General features: G+C 44.9%; 1 protein-coding gene and 1 pseudogene across 3 annotated transcripts in view; one reads left to right on the top strand and one right to left on the bottom strand.

Annotated features, from left to right (window-relative positions):
• The window catches only part of LOC148519321 (uncharacterized), a 68915-nt gene extending 62410 nt beyond the window's left edge, over positions 1 to 6505 (bottom strand). For 2 of the 3 annotated variants that reach the window (XM_088476690.1, XM_088476691.1), the window contains exon 1: positions 6328 to 6502. In XM_088476690.1, the coding sequence (XP_088332816.1) occupies positions 6328 to 6399 (72 nt within the window). In that variant the 5' untranslated portion in view covers positions 6400 to 6502. Of the gene's footprint in view, positions 1 to 6327 lie in introns of all 3 variants that reach the window. The other variant, XM_088476692.1, reaches the window with a different exon arrangement.
• Positions 2939 to 3056, top strand: LOC148519322 (5S ribosomal RNA; annotated as a pseudogene).
• Positions 6506 to 27885: the final 21380 nt, after the last annotated feature.

Genomic DNA, 27885 nt, shown 5'->3' with positions numbered 1-27885 from the left:
GAAAACATTCCCCAGACCATAACACTACCACCACCAGCTTGTGTTGTTCCAGCAATGGTTGCAGGGTGTTTGTTCGCCCATGTTTCTCGCTTGGCACGCCAAGTCCATCCATTCGATGAAGCAGAAAACGTGACTCAGTTGAGAAGGCAACCCCTTGCCAATCAGCGGAGGTCCAACTCCGGAACAGGTGTGAAAATGTAAGCCTTTTCTGACGATGTACCTTCGTTAGCATAGGTGCAGTGACCATCCATTTGCTTTGGAGCCCCATACACAGCAGGGTTTGCTGAACTGTCATTTTAGACACACGTCTGGTGGCCCCCAGGTTCATTTTGACGGTGAGCCGCTTCACTGTAGTGTGTCGGTCGGCCCTCATGCACCTTCGTAGCCAATGTTCACCTCTCACATCAATGTTTCCACAGTTTCCACGTCTGTTATTTGCAATGGTGGCATTTGTCCAATCACGATACACCTTCACAGCAGCAAGCAAAAAGTTCACAAACTGTGCTGTTTCAGAAATACTGCCACCCTTGGCCCAAAATAATCATCCCTTTTTGCAACTTGGATAAATCGCCCCTTTTACCCATGACAGCAACAAGTGATGTGTGCGGTAGGCCGTCTGCACACCTTATAAACCCACCAAGCCAGCGCACGGCATGTGACGTACTTCATGAGCTACGCGTTGCCTACGTCAAATGTCAAAGGTGGTCATAATAATGCGAGTAAACTGTGCAAATAGTGAATGGACAGAAGCCATGACTACCAACACAATCACATTACACATTTACTTTTGTCTAAACAGCTTTTATATACTGTAACTGCCAGCAAAGAGATTGGCCACTAGCATATGGATCAGTTGTATTAACATTTAGCACCATAATACAAAAAATCTTTAGAGAAATTAGGCTGAATGCTTCAATGGAGCAGGGATTAAAATGAGAGAGACAATTGTCTTTGGAAAGTATTGCGTATAACGTTTGTAGTGTTCATTCTAGCCCCTTGTGCGTAATCTGTAAGGAGGGATATTTTAATTTTGAAGGGCAAAATTTAAAACGTGACGTATCGCTACAGCTACAGTAGCTATAGTGATAAATATAGTGATGTATGCATCAACTAACTAAATTCCCGGGAGGCTCTCGAAAATCGGGTAGTGTTCCCACCCCCCTCCCCAAAAGAGAGACTCCTCGGACTGTATTTTTAAAAATATATTTAAATATTTTATTTTTAAAAACATACCTGAGTGGTGTCCATAAGCCCCCATTATAAAAATTACCTCCCAACCCCCATCAGAATCCCCCCCCCAATGGAAAAAGATCCCCAGCATTATCACCCCACCCCCCTACTGGTAATAGATCTTATTGGCAGAGCCCCCACCATGGAGTGTGAGGCAGGGGGGACTGTTTAACAGTCCCCCCTGCTGCAGCTGATCTCTGCACAGGATGCAGTTGGGTACCTAGCACACAGAATGCTTGTGATCAGCATTGCATAAGGGGCACCACTACAGTGGGCATTGTATAAGGGGCACTACTGCTGTGGGCATTGTGTATAAGGGGCACTGCTGTGTGTCATACATGAATAAGGGACACGACTATGTGGTGTAATGTAAATTAGGTGAATCAAGATTCTGCTACTGTGTAGCGTATAGCTTAGTGGCGCTCGGGCTAAGTTAAATTTTTTATATGTGGCCCACACTGAGTAAACGGCTGAAGACCCCTGTGATATGGCAAGTCCGGATGAGCTGAGAGAGGCGGTGCTTTCTGCTGATGTCCTCCCTATAATCAGTGAGGCTGGAGAGGCAGAGAGTGGGCGTGAAGCCCGAGCGGAGTTCATACAGGACCAAGCTGTTCTACAGTGTGAAACGCCGGAGGTGGAGCACTGAGTAGTGACTCCACCCCTTATGTAAAAAAACCACTTTCCAAGTAGCATTCATGAGATCAGTCAAAGGACAGCACCCAGAGTGACATATTGCTAAGCCTCTGCCAGTGTCTTTATTAAGGACAGATAAAAAGACAAAAAGGCATTAACTTTGTTACTTGGTCCACACAAGTGTCAATTCAGATTGCAGTAGTGCTAGGACCCTAGAAACAGTGAACTCAACATTTAATCCGGGCAATGTTTACGAACTAAGACAAACACTTGCATGCAAGGGTAATAGTTATTTTATTGTGCACAAAATGACAGTGAGATACTGATGTTTTGGTTTTCTTTAATTGATGTGTAATGATATTGTATCTTTGCATGAATGTAATTAGTAAAATATTTCTTCACAGTTGGAAGATGAATTTCATCTTTATTCAGGGTTCCAGTCTAATAAAAGTTAACTAGGATCAATTGTATTATTTTTCTCAAAAGCGTGTGCCTCATATTGCTTGAGGAATTGGATAATTGTATTGTTTTTAGTAACAAACTGTTGATTTATTAAAAATTGCTATTTGTGAATAAAATTACACTTTGATTCAAAGTAAATTGGATAATCGAATTGCTGATATCCTCAGTGGAACTAGCCAAAGTATCTAAGGGGGTCGAGAGGCAGATTTGCAGAGTACGCAAGTACCACATAACAGCACACAAGGGACCATCTACTAGTGGGGGTTTTACATACATACCTTAGGGCGTCAGCATTCTGAGCGCCGGGATCCGATACCCAACCCCTCTGTACATGCAGAGATCAGCATATTTGTGCTCGGAGGGGACATCAATATAATAAAAATAAATTAAACTCAATATTAATCAGGTGTTGACATTCAACACCTGTAAGGAGTACGGTGAAAATATTAATACCTGATATGATTTATCTACTAGTATAATGCTAATATTCTTAATCAGTGACTGCATAGAAACAAATTATCCAAATGCTATGCTGTGTACTGTTTTGTCCCACAGATTCTCCTGCGTATTTTAACCTACAGTACCGGTATTCCCCGGTAGTATTGATTACTACACCTACAGCCATACCATACTGGACATGCCCAATCTCGTCTGATCTTGGAAGCCATACAGTATTGGGCCTGGTTAGTACTCGGATGGAAGACCACTGGGGAATACCGGTACTGTAGGTTAAAATACGCAGGAGAATCAGTGGGACAAAACAGTACACAGCATAGCATTTGGATAATTTGTTTCTATGCAGTCACTGATTAAGAATATTAGCATTATACTAGTAGATAAATCATATCAGGTATTAATATTTTTACCGTACTCCTTACAGGTGTTGAATGTCAACACCTGATTAATACTGAGTTTAATTTATTTTTATTATATTGATGTCTGTCTAACATTTGAGTGTAGTGTGAACAACCCCCAATTTTTAATTATACACAATAAAAATTTTATGGATTTATGTAAATCTTTATCAAAGAGTGCCCCAACAACGAGCCCTTCTTTCTTTCTTCGTTTTGGTGTCTTATAGTACGGTTTGTGCTTTGGGAACACCACCAACAACGATAAATGAAACAATATGTTCTAATAGTTTGTAATATGGTTGGTATATATTGAATTGAATTTAATTAGTTCTGTGCGGAATCTCCCCCCTTCTTTTTCAAAGTAACATGAGCCTCCAGACATAGCATGGAAAGTGATAAAGACAGAGTGGTAAACGACCAGCCACTCAGCTCCCAACTGTCATGTTACAGGCTGTGTTTGAAAAATGACAGTTGGGAGCTGATTGGTTGGTCGTTTATCACTCTGCACTTTATCACTTTCCAGAGCTTCATACATCTGCCCCAATGTCATCTAAACTTGCTTTCACAAAACCGCCCTTAAATTTTCCACCATCTTTGAAGTCCAATAGCACCAGACCATCAGGGTTTAGAACCCACCACATAGTACATTTTGCCCACAGGGTGTCCACACCAAATATTCATTTGATTTAAAATGTCTCTTTCTTTTCATTCACTTTGCATTTTGTTAATTGGTAAACTATTAACACTTCTATTTTTGAAAGCATTCTAAAAGCTCACACACACTGGACGATTCTTATGAATGATATGAACGATAACGATAACATTGAACGATATATTGTTTAAATCGTCCAGTGTGTAAGAACTTAACGACGCACGATGCACGTTCCTGCGGGCCGTTAACGATATCCCCAGTCGTATGTACATGCAGCTCAATCTGGGGATATCATTAACGATGCCAAGCTGCCGAATGCAGCATAGCCCAGCTCGCCGTCGTGTGTATGCACTTGCAGATGCCGGGACCCCTGTCGGGTCCTTTGCTGACGAGGTCGCTCTGTACACACATCGTCTAGTGTGTACGGGGCTTAACTTTGCAGCATTTTTTCCGCACCTGCCTAAAACTTTTGATAGATAGATATATATATCTAACAAATGCATGGTTTTGACCAGTTGATTAACTAGAGAGGAAAAATAAACCCACCGTTAAGATTGGAAGTTGAACAGTCATCTGCTCAGAGGTAAAATGTCTCTTTACACTGGAGACTTGTAATTAACAGGATGTGTAAAAACAACTGTGCTCCAAAGTTAGCAGCTGAACCAATGTATACTCCATATATAATACCTCTTTTCCACCTAAATTCCGGGTCTGACCCGGAGTTGGAACAAAGTTCCTATCCGGATCAGACCCGGAATTTTGCCGGCGCCGACTCAGGATATTCCCGAGTCAGCGACGCTCACACCGCAGTCGGGTCTGCATAGACCCGGCTTTTGCGGAGTGAAAGTGGACGCTTGGAGATGACATCATCTCCAAGCGCCACTGAAGCCGGACCAATCGGCCGGCTAGCAGCGCACTCCAGGTCATCGTGACCCGGAGTGCGCTGTTCTCACAGCTACGCCCGTGTCTCACAGCTACGCCCGTGTTAAACCCTGCTAGTTACCTGGGTTGGATTGCCGGGTCACTCGACCCGGCGATCCAACTCTCTCCCTTTTTACACCAGGGAGCTGCCCGGGTTAACCCTTCAAAAACCCGGGTTTTAGCTCCGGTGTAAAAGAGGTATTACTCTCCAACTCATTACAGGATAATGTAACAATCAAAAGTTCAAAGCAAAACAAGTACAGAACCATTATTTTACGTTATTTAATAGTGTGCAACATCATCTGTGCATGCAAACTTTAATAATGTTTGAAACAATATACATAGAGAGCCATAGCAATTAGTTATTTCATTAACCAGTATATATATGATGTATTTAAATATTCTAATATAATAATGATAGGCAATAAAATGGCTTATTTTCGAACAAAGCTTTTTATATTCCTGTAAGCAGCTGAAAAGACAACAGTGATCTAATGTGAAAACCATAAGGAAATTACAAACGTGTAATACCGTATCTAGCTAATCCAGCAGTATTAGCTAAGTATCTGAGAAACACATGATGTGATTGATTGAATTTATACTATATCGCTTTACTTACTACTACTACTACTACTACACACATTCCAAAAATTACTTTCTCTAGTGATTCATCCTGATTCTGAATGTTTATTTTCACATAGGAAAATATGTATATTTTATTGTACCCACCTCCACTACTTTAGCCAAGCAATGCACTTTTAATTAGATTGAGCTGCAGAATCAATGCAGCCCTGTGTCCTCAAATAACTGGACTGCATTCCAAAGGGGGGTGCGCTTCTCTGGCAAAGGTAGGCGTGAAATTGATTAAGAGCAGCAGGAGAAAAGACAGGCTCAGGTTCCAAAACACTACTTCTCAATGTATGCGGATACATTCTCTCATAGGATAAACCCTCAGCTCAGGCTCTGCAATCTTACTGCTGCAAACATTCACAAATGCACAGGCTGACACAGACAACTGTGCTGCATTTTTGCAGAGCCAAGAATATTTACTACAAGCAGAATGTTGGAACCATAAAGGTTTCAGTCCTAAACTATTCCTATACCAGTATGACCGCAGGATGATAAAAGTCAGCCTACAATGGTGTTGGGATAGGACATAAAAATTAATAACGATATATTTTATGTGTGTGTTGAACAAGTAAAAAATAAAAAACATTTTTTTTATGAAGCAATAGCAAAATAACAATGACAAACAAACACACCCCATGACTCCAAACCCAAATTAGGGATTGTTGTTACCATACTCAGGAGGAATGGTATCATCCAAATTCCTTCTCCTCCTTTCAAAAGTGTCTCGTCTGATAATCATAGAACTTAATTCTAAATTAATATAATTTAAGCAAATAAAGCATTTTTAGCACCAGATGTATATGGTGTATATATTGCTCGCTGTAGAGACTCCTATTAAACATGCCATGATATTGAGATGATATATTATTTTTTTTTATATAGCATATATCAACGTGCTAGGCTTTAAGTCACGATTCAACACTTGAAGATATTGTCATAAATTACCTTGCATTGTCCTGGGTCTGTACTCAAAAGGGAAAAGATCAGACAGATCCATGCTGCAGGGACTGTCCCCATATTGGGAGCTGCAGTTCTTCCAAGATAGAATAAGAGTAAGTGATGGGAAGCTTTGAGGGCTGTTAGACACTCTGGCTTCCCCACCCAGGACCTCTCACTGGCTCAACCTTCCTCTCTCGTTTTCACTCCCTCCCCACATGGGTCAATTACCTGCTGCATTGGGACAACGGTGCGCCCTCTGCTGAGCACACATGGAATTCATTTACTACTGTATACCGATGTACTTTATTTGTTTCACAAATTACACAAAACAAAAATGCAATAGATAACATGGGGTGCAGGCAATGATAACTTACTAAGTACTTACATAATAGTTGTGTATCATTTACAATTTACAGTACACTCATAAAGCTGGTCGTACAATGCATGACAATCATGCGACCAGCCACCTAAAATGAAGCTGGGTACACATTACACGATGTGTGTTCCCAGCTGACGCTTGATGTGACGAACGACATTCACCAGTCACTTCCAAATGCATGGGGTTATTTGTAAAATTGACAGATTGAGCAGCATGTATGCTCGATCTGTCGATGCGATGTACGACCCCGAGAGACTGCGCATGGTCCGACATAGTGCCTACACAATTGTCGATGTGGACGAAATATCAGACCAAAACACCGAATCAGGCGACATATTGTCTAATCTGTACCCAACTTACTGATCATATATAAACATAGCAGATGTGTTAATATTCATGTATTTGTGGTATTCTCCCACCTGCACACACAGATACTGTTTTTTGTTTTTTTATAATATATTTGCTCTTTAAAAAAAATATGGTGGAGCATACAGCTGGGTTGCATAAATACACTGTGTCATAGGTACCACTTTTTTTAATTATGGTTGTGGATTTTAGTGAACATCTTTGGGATTGTTGGCTACCTGCTGCTTAGAACTTTTGATTTCCCTGGGTGCACCTTACAGTTTACGTTCAAACGATATATAAGTTGTAATGAAAGGCAGACCTGAGCGTATATATTAAATGAACAGTGCCGTGGTATTGTTCAAAATGTGCTTTTTTTATTTTACAATTTAGGGGCTTAACTGTCGACTCTAGTGCGTTATGTGTTAAGGGTTGTGTGTTTATTATTTGTATCCTTTAATTATATTTTGCCACAAAAATTCTGCAGCACCTTACACAGTACATAAACGAGTACACAAGAAAAACAGTTAACAGTAATACAAAACAATGTAGGACAAGGACATGGTTCATAAACATAGCTGCATAACACAAGCAGCAGGGCGTCAGCAACCAAGTGTTAGTTGCCAATTTGGGAGTTAGGAGTAAAGGTGCATACACACACAACGATTTTTTGAACGATTATCGTTAAACGATATAGTTTAACGATAATCATTTGTAAAAATCGTTCACTTTCTGAGTCAAACGATGAACGATTTTCGTTCATGCGCATTCACATTTGTAGTTTGTAGTTTGTAGTTCAGTCAGACTTGTCAACTCAACGATTTTCAGTAAGGGAATATGCAAAAATCGTTTGTAGTTCTAAAAAATCGTTCATTACATTTAAATGAACATAGTAAATGAACAACTTTAGTAAACGATATTAGTTCATTTTTTCAAGGGAGAAAATAATTTACTAAAATCGTTCATTAACTAAATCGTTGTGTGTGTATGCAGCTTTAGTGATAGTATAAGTAGGGGGAGGAGAAGCACGTGAGGGACATGTGCCCTGCTCCTGAGAGCTTACATTCTAAACGGGAGGGGCGGGCAGACAGATAGGGGTAGATAGTGAGGAATGTGTGTGTTTTAAGATGACCTCCTTCGTTCATCTATCTCTATGAATACTTACTAATTTTACTCAACGCAGGGGTCTCAGTAGGCTGTGACTTCCCTGGATCATCACAGGGAATCGGTGACAGCGTGGTCTGTGACTCCGCTATGTCTATGGTGTGGGTAATCTCATCAGCAGAGGTATCCGGGTTGATGTTATCATGGTCATCATCAATCAGCAGTGGTGATGCAGGGCAGGACAGGGTAGTGGGCAGCTTTGTTGAGTGGCCTGGCTGCATTCTCCCACTGACTTGGTATCGCTGGCAGCAGAAATGGATGACGATAAACTGACAGGATTCATTAGCGCAGAGTTGCCAAATATGCTGTAACAAAGGACATAATACAGCCACTCCATCCTCGGAAAACATCTTGCGCAGGGACTTTAACTTGTTTACGACTTGCTGTTGGGATCTTTTTATTCCCCTTGTTGCCAGGATGTTTGTAATGTTGTGATACACATAGGCATTCTTTACCGTGCCCGTCATTTATCTCTTAATCTCCTCCTTAGCCCTGATGCTTAAGAGCTTGTGGATCTCCTCGTCATACCACATTGACACGCTCTTCAAGCTCTCTGTCTCCACACAGCCTCTCCTCTCTGGGTCTGCCCAGTGCCCAGCTCTGCAAAAGCCAGCCTGGCTGTTTGCTTCTTTTCTGCCCAGCTCTCTAGAGCCAGCCTCTCCCTCTCCAGCGCTCTCTCACCTCCGAGTCTCAGTCTGCCCAGTGCCCCCTCTCCAAGATCTCTCCCAGTGCCCAGTATACTTTGTGCAGCTCTGCAATGACCTCTCTCTCTCTCTCTCTCTCTCTCTCTCCCAGTGCCCAGTATGCTTTGAAAAGCAAGGCAATGGCCTCTTCCTCCCAGTGTGGACCAATCAGTGGCTTAGTGGTTACTCAGGTAAGATAACCCAGGTAAGGACCTATTTCCACTGCATCATTACTCAGTCGAATCTGCTCGAGACCCGGGATTTTTTCTGGGAGCCGTTTCCACTGAGCTGCTGCCTGGGTTGATGCGACAATAACCCCGGATATTTTGGGTGGTGGAAAAGGGGTATTATGTGAAGCAGACAATTCAGCTTTAGACAAATTAGAATAAAAAGACTCAGGTTGTTGCAATATTGATACTGTAGACAAATCTAACAATCTGGAAAAAGTCTTGACAAATCTGACCGTGTGTATACTCCATTAATTGTAGGACTGTTGGAAATAGGTTCAAATTTAGAATATGGTTGTATTTTTCCGCAATTGGACAGGAATAGACATAGAGGTTGTTGCCTGTATAGTAGACTGATTTTATATCAAAATGTTATTTGCATTTTAGTTGTCAAGTCAATTTATAAATTTCCGCTTTAGTTTGAAAAACATCAGGCTTAGTAGCTGGCACAAAAGACATACTTTTACTGAGGACACTATATTCAGCTTCACTTAAAGGAGATGAAAATAGAGTACATACAGTCACACTGGCCCCCTCGTCTTGTTGGCTGACGGGAGACCTCTCTGCCTGGGCTCGTGCAGTTTCAGCTAAAGGGATGAAAGGTTTTCTCCTGGCTGAACATGAGATAGAGGATCCAGAGTCACTCGCTGAGATTGTGGAATCTCTGGGGTTAAATGTTTTCTTATTCAGACGGATGCATTGCTGGGCAAAATAGAAAAAGGAGACTCATTAGATAGCCAGTTGTACACTTTATGTTGCGCACAATAATTTTGTACCTTATGTAATTTTGATTGCTTGTACTTAATTAAGAGCCTGATTCAGCAAGGATCACAATTGCAAAGCTGCACGCAGGCAGCTTTGCAATTGCAATCCTTGCAATAATGCAAATGCAGCAGGAGGTGTATGACATCCCCTGCTGTATTTGTGATCCCAGCACTGCGTCGGAGGTACAAGGCTGGGATCATCGATGGTTGCGATGGTGAACGGCGTCGGGCGGCTGGACAGTTGAGTAAGCTTCAGCCTTACTCAGGTTGCCCAGCTTGCGAGCCCAGAAGACTGCGTACATCCACGCAGTCTCTGGGTTGGCCACTCCTGGAAAACGGGATGGACACGCCCCATTTCCTGGAACGCCGGCCGCCCCCGTACCACACTTTAAATGCATTCAAGGGCTTGCGTGCGATTGAGCAGGACCCATTCTGCACACTTGCAGAATGGGTCCTTTGCACGCGCAGATTTCCGGTAATAGTGAATCTGCATTCAGCAGTGCACTTGCGTGAAAATGACCATTTTGGGGATGTGTTTACATAGATACATACATAAATACACACACACACAGAGGGTAAAATATGTATTGAATACATCAACATTTTTCTCAGTAAATATATTTGTAATGGGGCTATTGTAATTAAATTTTCACCAAATGTCAGCAACAACCCATGCAATCCACACATGCAAAGAAATCAAACCATAGATGTCCATAAATTATGTGTAATAATGTGAAATGACAGGGAAAAAGTATTGCACATGCATACTGAAATGTAATACTTCGTACAAAAGCCTTTGTTGGTAACGAATGACAGCTTCAAGACGCCTTCTGTAAGGAGAAACTAGTTGCATGCATTGCTCAGGTGTGATTTTGGCCCATTCGTCCACACAAACGGTCTTCAAATCTTGAAGGTTCCGTGAGCCTCTTGTATGAACTCTGGGCCTGATTCAGAGCTGGACGCTAAGAAGCGTTCACTCGTAGCTGGCCGATGTTCACATTCTGCGCATGCGTACACATCGCAGTGTATGTGCGTTAACCAGTGCGAACGCTTAGGAAGGCTGCCCAGCAGATTGAGTGACAGGAGAGGCCGTTTGTGGGTGGTAACAGGGGCAGGCCACTAGAAACGGTGAAGTGGAGGTGTGAACGCAGGCGTGCCTGAGCGTCCCAACGCCGTTTCAGAGGTTTGCATACTTAAAAGGTAGCGTCTTTGTACTCGTCACCTGGCTGTTTTTTACACTCAAATGATCGCAGTGCTTAAGGTAGGGTATAGTCAACCTCAAGCGCTGCGTTCACCTCCAATGGTACCCGATGTACCGATGCTTGCATACACTTCCTGGAGATGACGTGCATAAGTGGGCGTCTTAAGACAGGCTGGTGGGTGTCTACATACACAAAGTGATCGCATGCCAAGACATAATGTGCGCGCATATGCCTTGCCGTGCGTTCGCCAGCCATACTGTCACTTAGCCGAATTTGCATATGCTGGGTGCGAAAGAATGCATCTAGCGAGCGGGTGTGAATGAGCTCATCTGATCTTTAGTTCTTTCCAGAGATTTTCAATTGGATTCAAGTCAGGTGATTGGTTGGGCCATTCTGGCAGCTTTATTTTCTTTCTTTGAAACCAATTGAGAGTGTCCTTTGCTGTGTGTTTGGGATCATTGTCTTGTTGAAATGTCCACCCTCGTTTCATCTTCAGCATCCTGGTAGATGGCAGCAGATTTTTATCAAGAATGTCTTTACATTTTTCCATACAATTTCCTTAAATTACATGAAGTATGCCAGTACAGTATGCTGAAAAACAGCTCCACACCATGATGTTCCCACCTCCAAACTACACTGTTGGTATGGTGATTTTGGGGTGATGTGCAGTGCCATTTCTCCACCAAACATGGTGTGTATTATGGTTAGGGATGTGCGCCGGACCATTTTTGGCAGATTCATTGTTTGGCTTTGGATTTGGATTTGCCAAACTGTGGTGACCGGATTTGGATTTGGATTTTTTACAAAAATTTACAAAAAAAGCTAAAATCACATAAATTGGGTTTCTTTTTCTCCTAGAGTGTTATTAACCTCAATAACATTCATTTCCAGTCATTTACAGTCACTTTAGACCACCTCACAGCTTATAGTATTGCTTTCACCATTATTGACCAAAGGTTGCAGTGAGCTGACTGGTTACTAAGCGACAGAGCAGCGGCGCAGCGGCACAGACATCACAATTTAAAGCACCTCTATTAGATGTTGCCACACAGCAGTGGCAGAAATGAAAGGTAGTGCAAGATGGAACTGTCCTTGGTAGTTACCACTCACCCAGTGGGGTACGGCCAGCAGAGTCACAGTACTTGTTTACACCTTAAGCTATGGCCCAAGGAGTCACAGTGCACAATCTTATTCACATTACACCGAACATAGGGCCTGATTCAGAGCCGCTCGCAAAAAGCGAGTGCTCGCTCTGAATCAGGGCGGCCATTTTTTTTAACAAACCGACCCCCTGGCCGCTCGCTAGGCTGTGGGTGACCACCCACAGCTTTTGAGAGCGGCCAATAATGGTCGCGATGGTCGCGACCATCAGGCTTGTGACGAGACCCTTGTGGTAGGGTCTCATCTGCCACAAGCCCCAGTGAGCTTCCGGCTCTTTTAGAGCCGGAAGCTCACTACTGATATCACTAGTGATGTCAGTAGGGCCACCCTCAAATGGCAGGTGTGCCCCTAGTCATTGTGCCCCATTAGTAGTGCCGCTAGTAGTATGCCCCCAGTAGTTGTGCCCATATTAGTTGTGCTCCTAGTAGTATGCCCCCAGTAGCGCCCTCTTACACACAAAGAAAAAAAAACTTACCTGAATCCCCGCTCCTGCCGTGACGGCAGCCGTCCGCTCCTCTCTGCACTATGGGAGAGACGTCATGATGTCTCTCCCATCACCCGCAGCAGGGGGATCCGGAAGGAAGAGCTCATGAGTGAGCTCCAGCCTGCTCTCTCCGTGGACGCAGCAGCCAATGAGAGCCTGTCTGACTCTCATTGGCTGCTATAACAAACACACAGCCGCCACTAGCATGAGGAGGCTGCCGTTCGGCCTCAAAGTGGGATCCGAGTCAGGTGGGGAACACCCGAATAGCTTCAGGTGGACTTGGTTCACCGATGTTCAGAGCGATTCAGATTCCACAGAATCCGAACCGTTCATCTCTAATTATGGTATTCAAAGAGTTAAATTTTGGTCTCATCTGACCAGACTATGGCCCTGATTCAGACCCACTCGCAAGCGGCTGTCCGCTCGCAAGTGGGTCGATGTTGTGCACTGCGCATGCGCACGACGGCGGGAGCTCCGTCGTGCGCATGCGCCAGACGCGACGAGCGAAGGAAAGTCCTTCGCTCGTTGTGTCTGATCAAAGGGGGCGTGCTGTCGATGTTGATTGACAGCACGCCCCCTTTGGTGGGCGTGCCGGGGGCGTGCCTCCCTGACGGGGGCGTTCCCAAGGGAACGCCTACCGTCAGAAGCCGGCCCACTGACATCACTAGTGATGTCAGTGGGAGTGATTTTGGCTCTGATAGAGCCAAAATCACTCCGGGCCTTACGGTTGAAAACCTCAAGCGCAGGCTCCGGCTCGCAGTTTCGATGGTCGCGATGGTCACGACCATCGCGGCCATCAAACTGCACGCTCGTATAGGCTGTGGGTGGTGACCCACAGCTATATGAGCGTCCAGGGGGACGCTCCATAGTTATGGAGGACGGCCCTCATTCAGAGCGTGCGCTCTGCTCAGAGCGTACGGCTCTGAATGAGGGCCTATATTCTCCCAGTCTAAACTAAAACAAGATGTTTCAACCAAATGCACCTAGGCTGCTAAGGTCAAATCCCCCAATAGGATGTACCCCAATCCTTCAATCAACTGTGAAAATATATAATGGGAGGATCACACGCAAGTGCCTTTATTAAAACCCCACACTCATAAATGTGTGAATGTGTGAACAAATACTTTTTTTTTGCACAGATAACTTGTTTTCGTCTTGATTAGCTCTTGCAAATGGAAACAATGATGTGCTTTGATTCTCACCACATATGGAACAATGAAAAGATAAAGGAGAGAAAATCTAGTGCAGATTGTTGATACTGATAATCTCTTAAAACATTCTTTTTGTCCCCATGATTATCTTTGGGATAAAAGGTTGGAAATTTAATGATATTCCCATATATGCTCTAAATTCCTTAGAGATACTTTCATATACACACTTAATTATGAAGAAATAACGTTTTTAATTAAACATTTAAAAAGTGATTATCTTCTAATACCCATCTATCCAACAAGATTCGGCCATTTGAAAAAAACACAAATAGATATAAATGCAACAACTGTGATGAAGATGGACTCATACCAGAACCAGGTCAATAAACAAGCTTGTAGTAAGCTTGAGCAATGAGCACACAATTCTGTGAATTAGCAGCTCCACCATTTTGTGAGTGACAGCAATCTCACTCTGTGAGAGTGCTGAATCTGCAGTTAACCACATGGTGTCATGGTATACCATATCTGTATTACACAAGGAACACGTCCATTAAGGCGTAAGCCTTAATGATTGTAATTTAATTGCTTTTTATAGTTGGAGTGGCTTTTTGTCTATGGAATTATTATATAGGGGGGAGGGGACTGTACAGTGATATATGTGAGGGAGGCCAAGCAAGGTCCATGGTTCTCAGCAGAATGGCTGCACCTCCCACCTTCCTGCCGGGAGTGTGACACCAGCATAACATGATGTCACACTCCCTGTCCTGCCGGTAAGAAGAGCCCCGGTGCCTGCCTGTCCTCACCATCTGCTGCTCATCCAGACAGAAGGCAGAGGTGAGGGCAGCTGGCAGTTACCGGGGGAGGGGAGAAAAAGAGAGAAAGAGGGGAGGAGGACAAAGAGAGACAGAATGAAGGGGGGTACACAGAGATACAGAATGAAAGGGGGGAGGCTGTTTGACAGAGTGAAGGGAGGGGGAGACTGAGAGATACAGTGAAGGGGGATGGTGGGAGATGCAGGCTGAACATGATGGTGTGTCAGAGAGACACAGGGGGAGATGATGGTGGGGTAGAGAGATGACACAGGGAGATGATCGTGTGGCTGAGAGACAACACAAGGAGGAGATGATGGTGTGGCTGAGAGATGATGCAGGGGGGAGATGATGGGGCAGGAAGTGGCACAGGGGGCAAGAGTTTGGTTGATCTGTTGTTGTATGATGATTACCTTACCTACACAAACAGGCATCTTCCGGACCATGATATCCTACAAGAATAGTGAATACCGACTGAAGACGCAGTCTACCCAGAGGTTACCCATTGTGAGAAACCATCATATAGGTAAGATGCATATAAAATGAAAAGGAATGTTCCCAGATTGACGAAAAATGGTGTGCCATGTTGACCCCCCCATTTTTCAGTGGTCATGCCCCTTGTGGCATGTGACTATGCCCACTTTTTGGCTGCACGCCAAAGGCGATCGCACACAGTCATGGGGGGGCTCCATTTTTCATCTTGCCCTGGGTGCCAAATACCCTAGTTACGCAACTGGGAACAACGTAAAGGCTTCTTCTTTTTAGGTCTGGGAAAGTTATATTGATACCCATCCCCTTGCCAGTAGATTGCAAATTCGTAAGAGATACAACATACAGCTTGGTATGATTGATAATCCTCCAGTTTTTCTCAGCTAATTGTACCTGGAATCTAAGGGCTTGATTCAGACCCACTCGCAAGCACTATGCGCTTGCAAGCGGGTCGATTGTTAGGCAGTGCGCACGCGTGAGCCCCGGGGCGAGCGAGAAATCACTCGCTCCGGTGCTTGCGTCCAAAAGGGGCGGCTGTCGATGTTGATCGACAGCTTGCCCCGTTTGGTAGGCAGGTCGTGGGGGGTGGCTTGCCAAATGGAGGCGTTCCCGAAGGAACGCCTGCCGTTTGGGGGCGGCCCCACTATTAGAGCCAGAAGCTCACTGGGGCTTGCGGCCACGAGACCCTACCACAAGGGTCACCCACACCTATGCGAGCGGCCAGGAGGCCATATTAAAAAAAAAAAGGGACGACCTGATTCAGAGCGAGCGCTCTCAAAGAGCGTCCGGCTCTGAATCAGGCCCTAAGGCCTCACTGTTGTTCCTCTTTTTCAGCCTCTACCGTAGGTTCCCACTGGGCACACTCATGTTTTTTATTTATTTTATTTTACATTGTATGGTTTTGTATCAATGTTCTGTGTGCAAATGTACAATGGTTTCTCTGTATATTGTACATCCTAAACATTTCTTTGTTATTTGGGCATACTTTTTCTATGTATTACAGGTTGAGTTTCCCATATCCAAAATGCTTGGGACCAAGGGTATTTTGGATATCAGAATATTCCGTATTTTGGAATATTTGCATACCACATTGAAATGTCTTAGGAATTATTGATACCTTATTAAACCTCTATGCAATCCTACCTATACCTTCTAAAATCCTGCCTATACCTTCTAAACTTGTTGCAATTTAGCGTATTGAGTCGCACAGTAAATACTTTGAATGTGGTACCAAAGCACAACAAGTTATTATTCAGTATAAAAAAAAGATGGTCACATGCTGTGATTTAAAGACAATTAGTACAAATAAATCATACAGACCCAAGGTACAGTTGTTATATACGCACATGCTCCGGGCCCAGATACCGGCATCAGCATTAGAAACCTCCGTCAACAGCACAGCAAGAAGACTCAAGACTGGGGTTAGAGAGCGCACATATATACTCTTTCAGGAATTGGCAATACAATGGTCATGAGCTGGTATTGTTTCATTGGTTCTTCTTCTTTGGTCTTCTGTTACGACATAGTTCATTGGTCTGTTTGTACTTGAGAAGTTCAGCCTCCCAGTGGCTCTTTGTGTACTTTTTCCTGCCGCATAACTAAGCAATGAACACTTCATACATTGTACATTCTATCACCTAATTCCCTATAGTTCCTAACTTGCAGATGCTTGTAGCGATTTCCCCACCGATAGAACCAGAGATCTGCAAATGCACAGCGGATCAGAATGGCACCAAACATGATCTACTTATTATGTACTAAACCATAGATATCATATAACATGCACTTCACATCGTTGCAAATATAAATAACACTTTGGGTAATAACCTTTATTACTGCGGAACCTTTTTATGTAATTTGTGTATGTGTAAGAGAATATTGCATAAAGTTGCTAATATGTGTGGTGCATTTATTTGTAGAGTGCTTATGATAAACAGCGCAACTGTGCGTAATGTGTGGTGTTTATGCATGTGAGTCTATATGTGTGTGTGTTTTATGCATGTAAGTCTATTTATGATGGATTTAATATATATATATATATATATATATATATATATTAATTATCCCTTACTAACATTTTTAAAACTATAATGCAAGGTGTTACAAGCAGCTAGGTTCACTTTCAAGCAGGGTGGGGACCACCGGCTGATTGTCATTGCCACTGCGTCTGGTAAGCGAAACCTCTGACCGTTGTTAATTCAGACAAATTCAATTGTGCATATCAATGTCTGGGTTATATTTCAATTTCCACAGCCATACTTGCCTATATGCGGGGCTTCCCAATTTATATGTAAAACACTCACAGTATCCTGGTGTATTGTTTTTTAATTACTTTTCTCAGACATGTATACAGAAGCTGTTTCTTGTTACTAACTAAACCCTGCATGAATATTGTGTTTGTCAGTGTGAGAGTGTTGTATATTATTCACTATTTAGTGTTGCGCGAATGTGTGGATATGTTCGCACACTGGGTGTGTGCACACGCAATGTTACATCGTGGATTGTACCAACATAAACCGGGCAGCGGACGACCAAATCGTCCGATAACAGTTGAATTGCGGTCGCATGCAATTATTTGACTTTGACAGAATAGGGCACAAATCTAAACACTAAATGCATTTATGTATTATATACACCTTATACACACAGCCTGAAGATAATTTTATACAATATTTTTTATAATTTTGTGGCTCAAACAATGTTTGTGTACAATCATGAAATTCATTTATGTTTCATGTACACCTTATACACAGAGCCTATAAGTCATTTTATTCTTTATTTTTAATAATTTTGTGCCTTAAACAAAGTTTGAATGCATTGAACCATCAAAAAGTAAAGGTTTACAACAAAGAAAGAACCCCAGAAGATGCAGGATATTAACAGTTAAAAATAAAAGCAGCTAGGTTGAGGGGTGTCAAACCTCAAATGTTCCACACATGGAATAAGGGACCACAAAAATGATACACAGCGCTATAGAGAATAGGTATAAAATATAGAGACTGAAATAATTCTGTAACAATTTAATATTGTAAACAATAAAACAATAAAGAGATGCAGGAATCCAGATATGTATAAAAACAATGAATAATGGGATACAAATATGGGAGCAAATCTATTATGAGTCAGTGTAGAAAAAAACAAGCTGGAGTTCGTAGTAATTGCCCTCCTGGGAAGAGGTCTCCTATAATGCTTGTAGTAAGCTGGAAGTAATATACACACTGGGAATCAATGGCTCCGTATCCCACACTTCTACCCGGAGTGATAAAAGTCCAGTACAGGTATATAACCGCAGTATGTGACTGCACACCGCCTGGAGCGGAAAGCCTTTGTGATGTGAAGATAATAGAGTGGTGATAGTGGTGAGCTCACCTGTTGAAATGCCTGAGTGGAAAAAAGTCCTGGATCATCACTGTGATAAGCCAAGCTGAGTAAGGTACGGTCCGTTAGTGCTAATCCTAGCCGACCTTGGCCCTCATTCAGAGCCGGACGCTCTGAGCAGAGCGCACGCTCTGAATGAGGGCCGTCCTCCATAATTATGGAGCGTCCTCCTGGACGCTCGTATAGCTGTGGGTCACCACCCACAGCCTATACGAGCGTGCAGGTTGATGGCAGCGATGGTCTTGACGTCACATGCTATCCTTAGCACAGCGTGATTGGATGGTCCTCCTATTTGTACACACTGGCCTTTTGCTGCCGCACCAACTATAGCATTCCTGTAGGTTCCCTCGACTCGGCTGCATGGTCAGCATTCTGTACCACCTCGAGGTGAAGATTATGATTTTCCCATAATGGTCCATATTGTCTCGGGCTTTCCTGCCTCTCCAACGGCTCCCTAGCCACACAAATACTACCGTGCTGCCATCGGCTCTCAAAGCCGCAGCACCTACTACCAACTTTCTACCATCGGCTCTTGCTGCATCATTGCCACCCAAGCCGAACCAGCAGCTTCCGTGCTGTCTCCGGTTCTCCAACTTCTTCAACAGCTTTCATGCCGCACCAATACTACCGTGCTACCTTCGGTTCTCAAAGCCACAGCACCTACTATCAACTTCCTACCAGTTTTCGATCCATCAGCTATTGCTGCATCATTGGAACCCAAGCAGCATCACCAGCTTCCTTGCTGTCTACGGCTCTCCAGCTTCTCCAACGGCTTCCTAGCTGCACCAATACTACCATGCTGCAAACAGCTCTCAAAGCTGCAGCACCTACTACCAACTTTCTACCATCGGCTCTTGTCGCATTATTGCCACCCAAGCTGCACCAGCAGCTTCCGTGCTGTCTCTGGCACTCCAACTTCTCCAACGGCTTCCAAGCTGCACCAATACCATCGTGCTGCCACCAGCTCTCAAAGCCACAGCACCTACTATCAGCTTCCTACCAGTTTTTGAACCATCGGCTATTGCTGCACCATCGGCACACAAGCCGCAGCACTTGTAATCAGCTTGCCACCATCGGCACAAAAGCCACTCCATCGGTATGTTTGCCGCACCATCGGCTCTCAAAGCCGCATCACTTTTAATCAGCTTGCTACCATCGGCATATTTGCCATACCATCAGCATATTTTCCGCACCATCAGCTCTCAAAGCCGCAGCACTTGTTATTAGCTTTCTACCATCAGCTCTTGCCGCACCATCGGCACACAAGCCACACCACTGGCACATTTGCCGCACCATCAGCATATTTGCCGCACCATCGGCTCTCAAAGCCGCAGCACTATTTATCAGCTTTCTATTATCGGCTCTTGCCGCATCATCGGCACACAAGTCGCACCACCAGCTCTCTAAGCTGCACCATTGACTCTTCCTGTTCCAACTCTTTTCCTCATCACTGGATTCCAACCGACACTCCTGTAAGCTGCTACTACTCCGAGCAGTAAGTCCAGGTGGCCGCCTAAGTATCAGTGAATAATTAATCTCTAAGGGAACAACGGTAGGTTGTTTGTGGCGGAAGACCTCTATAGCCTGAGTTCTAGGTGGCTTACTAGGAGTGGTCATTGGAATTCATAACAATATCTAGTCATATAAAATATACCATTCAAAACACACTCATAAGCAGCAGCGGCTCCTAACTCTATATGACAGGAGCTCTGCCTGTCTGAAATGTGTGCAGACTTCTAGGGAATGTATTGGCTGCAGCCCCTAGAAGCCAGATAGGGCTGCCATTATAGTAGGGGAGTGGCTTCTCATTGGAAGCACTCTCTCTACTACTAATTGCAGTTTGGACTGGCAGTCCCAGGGGAAAAAAACACCTCCCCCTGGGACTGCCTGTCCGGATGTGATTAGCAAGGAGGGCTTGCAATGGAAAGCCACTGCCAATGCTGGCTTTAATTGGGGTGGCAGGGAGATATTACTGGCTGCATCCCCTAGTTAATCCAAATATACCATCAGAAATTTGATATTGAGTAAGTTTTTTGAGAAATTAAATTTTTTTTAAATTTGAACAGTAAGTGCTCGGCAAGACTCCCTTCTGCCTGCTCTATGGGTACGCATCCTGCCCAGACTCCTCATGGTCTATGTCATCAGACTCCCCTTCGCTATCTTCCTCATTCTCCGCCATGTGCTGGTCCTGGGGCAGAACTCGCCTCTTACCCCTGGATGCTATGTTCTTTGCTGCTCCTGTCACAGCACCCGGCCGGCGAACAGAGGGGGAAGTAAGCAGGAAGCTCCCCGGATTGTACCATGGTCTTGATAAGAAGGCTTATAAAAACTATACTTTAAGGGGTAAATTTACTAAGAATCGAGTCTCAACGAGTTAGCAATCTCTGGAGAGTTTAGGCATTTTTTTTCCACTCGGGAGAGAAATTGAAAATACTGGAGTGTTAGCAAACTTTCTTCAATTCACCATCAGCTAAACTCGAGAACCTTTTCACTAGTGAAGATAGGATTCGGGAATTTACCAAGATGAGAGTTTCTAAACTTTCATGAGAATGGACAAAACTAAATTTGTGAATTCTTTTCACCTGCCTGTGATCTGCGAGTTTGGCAGAAACATACACAGATCAGTGAGATCCATGTATGTTTCTGCCTGTAAATATAAAAAAAGGGTCCCCACCCAAAAGCATAACCAGCCGCGTGCTTGTCAGCCAGTGTTGGTTCTTAAAATTACGGGGAACAAAACGAGTAGGGTTCCACTGTAGTTTAGGAACCAGCACCAGGCTGCAGGGACAGTCCTGGTTTAATTATAGGGGGAAAAAATGCATAGGGGTTCCCCTATAATTAAAACCAGCACTGGACCCAAACCGACCGGGGTGTAATGCCACAGACCCAATTACCGGGTCTCCGTGGCCAAAGCATTCTCACCCCAAGCCAGTCAAGCCAAGCATGGAATCTCAGGGGAGGCGGGGACCCCCATAAGAAGGGGTCCCCCCTCTCCTGAACCCCAAGCTTGGTCTGAAGCCCGGGGCTCTTCCCAGCACCCCTGGGCTGTGGGTATGGGGGTAATAAAGTGTAAAATCAAAGTAAACTATTGTATTTTACAGTGGAACTACAGGTGCCTGCCCTTTGGTACTTGTGGAACTACAAGTGCCAGCAGGCGGCCAGCACCTGTACCTCCACTGTAAAATAAATAGTTAATTAAAGACATAACACACACCGTAGTTAGTACAAGTTTATTATATACATACATCAATCACACATACTTACCTGTACCAGCCGGTCTGTCCTCTTCTCCAAGTAAAAATCTGTGTGTATAGACATGCAAAAAAGATCGTATACTCACCTCCATCCTGGCGCTGCTCTCCATAGCATCCAGGGTCTTGTTAAAATAAAATAAAAAACACTTACCCGAAACCAAGCCGAACATGTGTAAGTATATGCTGTTACATATACTTACACCTCGCGAAATGACAGATGACCGAAATCATCTGTAATTTCTCATGGGCCACTAGCCAATCAGCGCCGCTTTACATGTAGCTCATTGGCTGGGACCCACATGGATAGTAGTACCCCTAACTCAAACTACATCACACAGTAGCACAATCTTATTCACACTACACCTCTCGTAGTGCCCCTGATTCACATTACATCACATAAGTGTCCCTTATTCATGTTACAACACACAGTAGTGCCCCTTATACACATAATGCCAACAGTAGTAGTGCCCCTTCCTTACACATAATGCCAACAGTAGTTTTGCCCCTTACACACAATGCCCACAGTAGCAGTGCCTCTTATACACATAACGCCCGCAGTAGTACTGCCCCTTATATACATCATGCCCAAAGTCATAGTGCCCCTTATACACATAATGTACACAGTAATAATGCCCCTTATACACATAAAGCCCACAGTAATAGTGCCCCTTAACCCTAATGCCCACATAATAGTGCCCCTTACAGCTAATGCCCACAATAATAGTGCCTCTTATACACATAATGCCCACAGTAATAGTGCCCCTTACACATAATACTACAGTAATAGTGCCACTTACACATAATGGCCACAGTAATAATACCCCTTACACATAATGACACACAAACACATAATGACACACAGCACTGTACTTACTTGAGACCCTGCTCCTGCACCCGCTGCAATCCGACAGCTCCTCATACTTGGCACTATGGGAGAGACGTCATGACGTCTCTCCCTAAACAGCTGCAATGAATTCTCATCATAGGGGGCACTCACAGAGTATTCCAAAACACATATTATAATAAAATAAAATATTTATTACATGAAATAAAATTAATAATTAAATCAAGAGACCACATCCACCTTTAGGTATAAACAAACTTTTTCCAATATGAATGTTCCCAAGGTTAGAACTATTTGCATAACATGCAGATTCTACTCTGTGTATATTGGAGACACAACTAACCCAAATCCGGAAGAGCTTTTGAATATAGCAGAGCTTTCAGTCCTGTTTTGGATATCTGGCCAGCAGCAAGATTAATACAGCAACAATTGTTTCGTTATAATCAGGGGTGCCGAGAGGGGGGTATTAATTACCCGCGTCCGGTCTTGCTGGAGGGGCCCTGTGGGGGCACGGGTCCGCACCGCTCCCCCTCCCTCTTACATCACAGCAGCCCAGCACAGCGCTGCTGTGGGCTGGGCTGCACTGGAAGACTGCTCGCGGCTGCTAAAGCAGCCGGAGCAGTCTACTATGCCTATGGGGGCCCCCCATTGGCTGTGAACGGGCTGAGGGGCACACAGCACCCCCCTTCCCAGCAAAATGATGATTTTTTTTCATTTTTATTTTCTATAATTAGGTCACACACCCTGTCATCTGGGCTTGGCGCGACTGTCGGCGGCCCAGGTAATAATTACCCAGCTGACATCTGACACTCCATCTCCTTAAGGTATTGCTGGACCGGTCTTTAAATGCTCCGGCTGTGGCTTTAGTCCACGGGCAGCGCTGTCCTACCAGGCAGGTTTAAAAGATGATAAGACACTTGCTCCTCATCACTTGGGTTTAATAAATCCCAGGGAACTTCATTGCAGTTTGTAACGAATAAAAGAGTGGTGGGTCTGTAAAATATAAGGGCCTGATTCAGAGCCGCTCGTAAGCGGCCGCTCGTTCGCTCCGAGCGATGTTCGCACAACTGCGCATGCGTATGGGTTGTAATTAGGGGTGAGCGGGTTCGGATTTCAGAAATCCGAACCCCCCCGAGCCCCCCCGATCCGAGGCAGATCCGAGTCAGGCTCGACTTTTCCCACCTGACTCGGATCTGAAATCGAGGCAAAACGTCATCATCCTGCCTTCCGGGTCTCGCGGGTTTTGGATCCTATATAAGGTACCCGCGTCAGCGCCATTTTCTAACTCGGCTGTGGACAGTGAAGAGGGAGGGTGGGAGTTAGGGCTGGCTGGACTGTGTAGTGTAGTGTAGTGCAGTGTAGTGTTGTGCTGTGCTGCGCTGTGCTGCTGTTGTCCATAAGGGCTGTGTCCACTCCTCCAAAGTCCATAGGGGCTGGCTGTGTTGTGCTGTGCTGCTGTTGTCCATAGGGGCTGTGTCCACTCCTCCAAAGTCCATAGGGGCTGGCTGTGTTGTGCTGTGCTACTGTTGTCCATAGGGGCTGTGTCCACTCCTCCAAAGTCCATAGGGGCTGGCTGGACTGTGTTGTGCAGTCAGTTGTCCATAGGGGCTGTGTCCACTCCAAAGTCCTGTGCAGAGTCCCAGTCCTAAAGGGGTGCTGTAGTGTTGTCCAGGGGGTGCTCTGTCCATCAGGGGTGCTCCCCCCAAGTGCAAAAAAAATAAAATATTTTCTGTGTTTGTGAATTGTGTGCGCAGTAGCCGCACGTGCATCAACAAAGTAGTGCCAAGCGTGCGCCTGTGTCATAAGTAAAGGGCCGGCTGGCTTGACCGTTAAAGGGTGCTGTAACCCCCAAAGTACACTCCAAACAAAATAAAAAAATATTTTCTGTGTTTGTGAATTGTGTGCGCAGTAGCCGTACGTGCATCAACAAAGTAGTGCCAAGCGTGCGCCTGTGTCATAAGTAAAGGGCTGGCTGGCTTGACCGTTAAAGGGTGCTGTAACCCCCAAAGTACACTCCAAACAAAATAAAAAATATTTTCTGTGTTTGTGAATTGTGTGCGCAGTAGCCGCACGTGCATCAACAAAGGAGCAGCGCCAAGCGTGCGCCTGTGTCATAAGTAAAGGGCCGGCTGGCTAATTTCTTAAAGGGTGGTGTAACCCACAAAGTGCACTAGTCTCCAACAAAAATAAAAAATTATTTTCTGTGTTTGTGTGCGCCTTAGCCGCACGTATATATCAATATAACATAAATGGAGGACCAAACTTTCTCAGATAAAAATAAAATAGGGAAAGATCAAGAACCACTTCCTCCTAGTGCTGAAGCTGCTGCCACTAGTCATGACATAGACGATAACATGCCATCAACGTCGTCTGCCAAGGCCGATGCCCAATGTCATAGTAGAGGGCACATACAATCCGAAATGACAAAGTTCAGGAAAATGACCTTGAAAAAAACATTTAAATCATCTGAAGAGAAATGTAAACTTGCCAATATGCCATTTACGGCACGGAGTGGCAAGGAATGGCTAAGGTCTTTTCCTATGTTCATGACTAGTGGTTCAGCTTCACATGACGATGGAAGCCCTCCTCCCACTAAAAAAATCAAAAGAGTTAAGCTGGCAAAAGCACAGCGAAGAACTGTGCATTCTAAGAAGATATCACAAATCCCCAAGGAGAGTCCAAGTGTGGTGGTGGTTGCGATGCCTGACCTTCCCAGCACTGGACGGGAAGAGGTGGCTCTTTCCACCATTTGCACGCCCCCTGCAAGTGCTAAATGGAGCACCCACAGTCCACTTGCTGAAATGCAAATTGAAGATGTCACTGTTGAAGTACAACAGGATGAGGATACTGGTGTAGCTGGCGCTGAGGAGGAAGTTGGCGAGGAGGATTCTGATGGTGATGTGGTTTGTTTAAATCAGGCTCCGGGGGAGACAGTTGTTGTCCATGGGATGAAAAAGCCCATCATGGTCATGCCTGGGCAGAAGACCAAACATTCCACCTCTTTGGTCTGGCAATATTTCTCTCCAAATCCGGACAACAACTGTCTTGCCATATGTACCATATGTAAAGGTGAAATAAGTAGGGGTAGGGACGTTAACCACCTAGGAACATCCTCCCTTATACGGCACCTGCAGCGCGTTCATAAAAAGTTACTGTCAAGTTCAGAAACTTTGGCTAAGACCGTAAGCAGTCCAGGGACACCTAAATCCCGTTGTCCTGTTGTATCCAACCGCCTGCAAACCACACCGTCAACTCCCTCCTCGTCAATTTCCTCCTTAGTCAGGATCGGAAGTAGTCCTGCAGGCCATGTCACTGGCATGACTGACTCTCCTATCCGGGATTCCTCCGGAGGATCCTGCATTGCTACGCCTCCTGCTGCTGCCGCTGCTGCTGTTGCTGCTGCTTGGAGTCGTTCATCATCCCAGAGAGGAAGTAGGAACACCACTACTTTTACTAAACAATTGACCCTCCAACAGTCCTTAGCGAGGAGGATGAAGTACGACAGCAGTCATCCTGAAACAAAACGTATAACTGAGGCCTTGACTGCTATGTTGGTGTTAGACGTGCGTCCGGTATCCGCCATTAGTGCAGTGGGATTTAGACAATTGATGTGTAGTGTGTCCCCGGTTCCAAATCCCGTCTAGATTCCACTTCACTAGGCAGGCGATACCGAGACTGTACAGAAACGTCAGAAAAAGTGTCCTCAGTGTCCTGAAAAATGCCGTTGTACCCAATGTCCACTTAACCACGGACATGTGGACAAGTGGAACAGGGCAGACTAAGGACTATATGACTGTGACAGCCCACTGGGTAGATGTATCACTTTACGCAGCAACAGCAGCAGCGTCACCAGTAGCAGCATCTCAGAAACGCCAGCTCGTTCCAAGGCAGGCTACGCTGTGTATCACCGGTTTCAGTAAGAGGCACACCACCGACAACCTCTTAGAGAAACTGAGGGAAATCATCGCCCAGTGGCTTACCCCACTTAGACTCTCCTGGGGATTTGTGATATCTGACAACGCCACCAATATTGTGCAGGCATTACATCTGGGCAAATTCCAGCACGTCCCATGTTTTGCTCACACAATAAACTTGGTGGTGCAGAATTTTCTGAAAAGCAACAGGGGCGTGCAGGAGACGCTTTGGGTGGCCCGAAAAATTTCTGGCCACTTTCGCCATTCAGCGACTGCGTGCCGAAGACTGGAGCGCCAGCAAACACTCTTGAACCTGCCCCGCCATCACCTGAAGCAAGAGGTTGTGACGCGGTGAAACTCAACCCTCTATATGCTTCAGAGGATGGAGGAGCAGCAAAAGGCCATTCAAGCCTATACATCCACCTATGACATAGGCAATGGAGGGGGTATGCACCTGACTCAAGCGCAGTGGAGAATGATTTCCGTGTTGTGCAAGGTTCTCCAGCCCTTCGAACTTGCCACACATGAAGTCAGTTCAGACACTGCCAGCTTGAGTCAGGTCATTCCCCTCATCAGGCTTTTGCAGAAGCAGCTGGAGAAAGTGAAGGAGGAGCTAAGACGGAGCGATTCCGCTCGGCATGTGGGACTTGTGGATGAAGCCCTTCATTCGCTTTGCCAGGATTCCAGGGTGGTCAATCTGTTGAAATCAGACCACTACATTTTGGCCACCGTGCTCGATCCTAGGTTTAAAGCCTATGTGGTGTCTCTCTTTCCGGCCGACACAAGCCTGCAGAGGTGCAAAGACCTGCTGGTGAAAACACTGTCAGCTGAAGCAGAACGTGACACGTCAACAGCTCCTTCTTCATTTTCTCCCGCAACTGGGGCTGCCAGGAAAAAACTTAGGTATCCTAAGCAACCCGCTGGCGGTGATGCAGGGCAGGCAGGACCAAGTTTTAACATCTGGTCCGGACTGAAGGACCTGGCAACAATTTCTGACATGTCTACTGTCACTACATATGATACTGTCACCATTGACAGAATGGTGGAGGATTACATCGGTGACAGCATCCAAGTAGGCATGTCTGACAGTCCATACCTGTACTGGCAGGAAAAATAGGCAATTTGGAGGGCCCTGTACAAACTGGCTCTATTTTACCTGAATTGCCCCCCCTCCAGTGTGTACTCCGAAAGAGTGTTTAGTGCAGCCGGGAACCTTGTCAGCGAAAGGCGTAGGAGGTTGCTTCCACAAAATGTGGAGAAGATGATGTTCATAAAAATGAATTATCAACTCTTCCCGGGAGACCAGCCTCCAGAAC

The sequence above is a fragment of the Taudactylus pleione genome, unplaced genomic scaffold (genome assembly GCF_031769625.1).
Source record: "Taudactylus pleione unplaced genomic scaffold, aTauple2 ptg000191l, whole genome shotgun sequence".
Taxonomy (NCBI): domain Eukaryota; kingdom Metazoa; phylum Chordata; class Amphibia; order Anura; family Myobatrachidae; genus Taudactylus; species Taudactylus pleione.
This window is presented reverse-complemented; position numbering and strand designations above follow the sequence as displayed.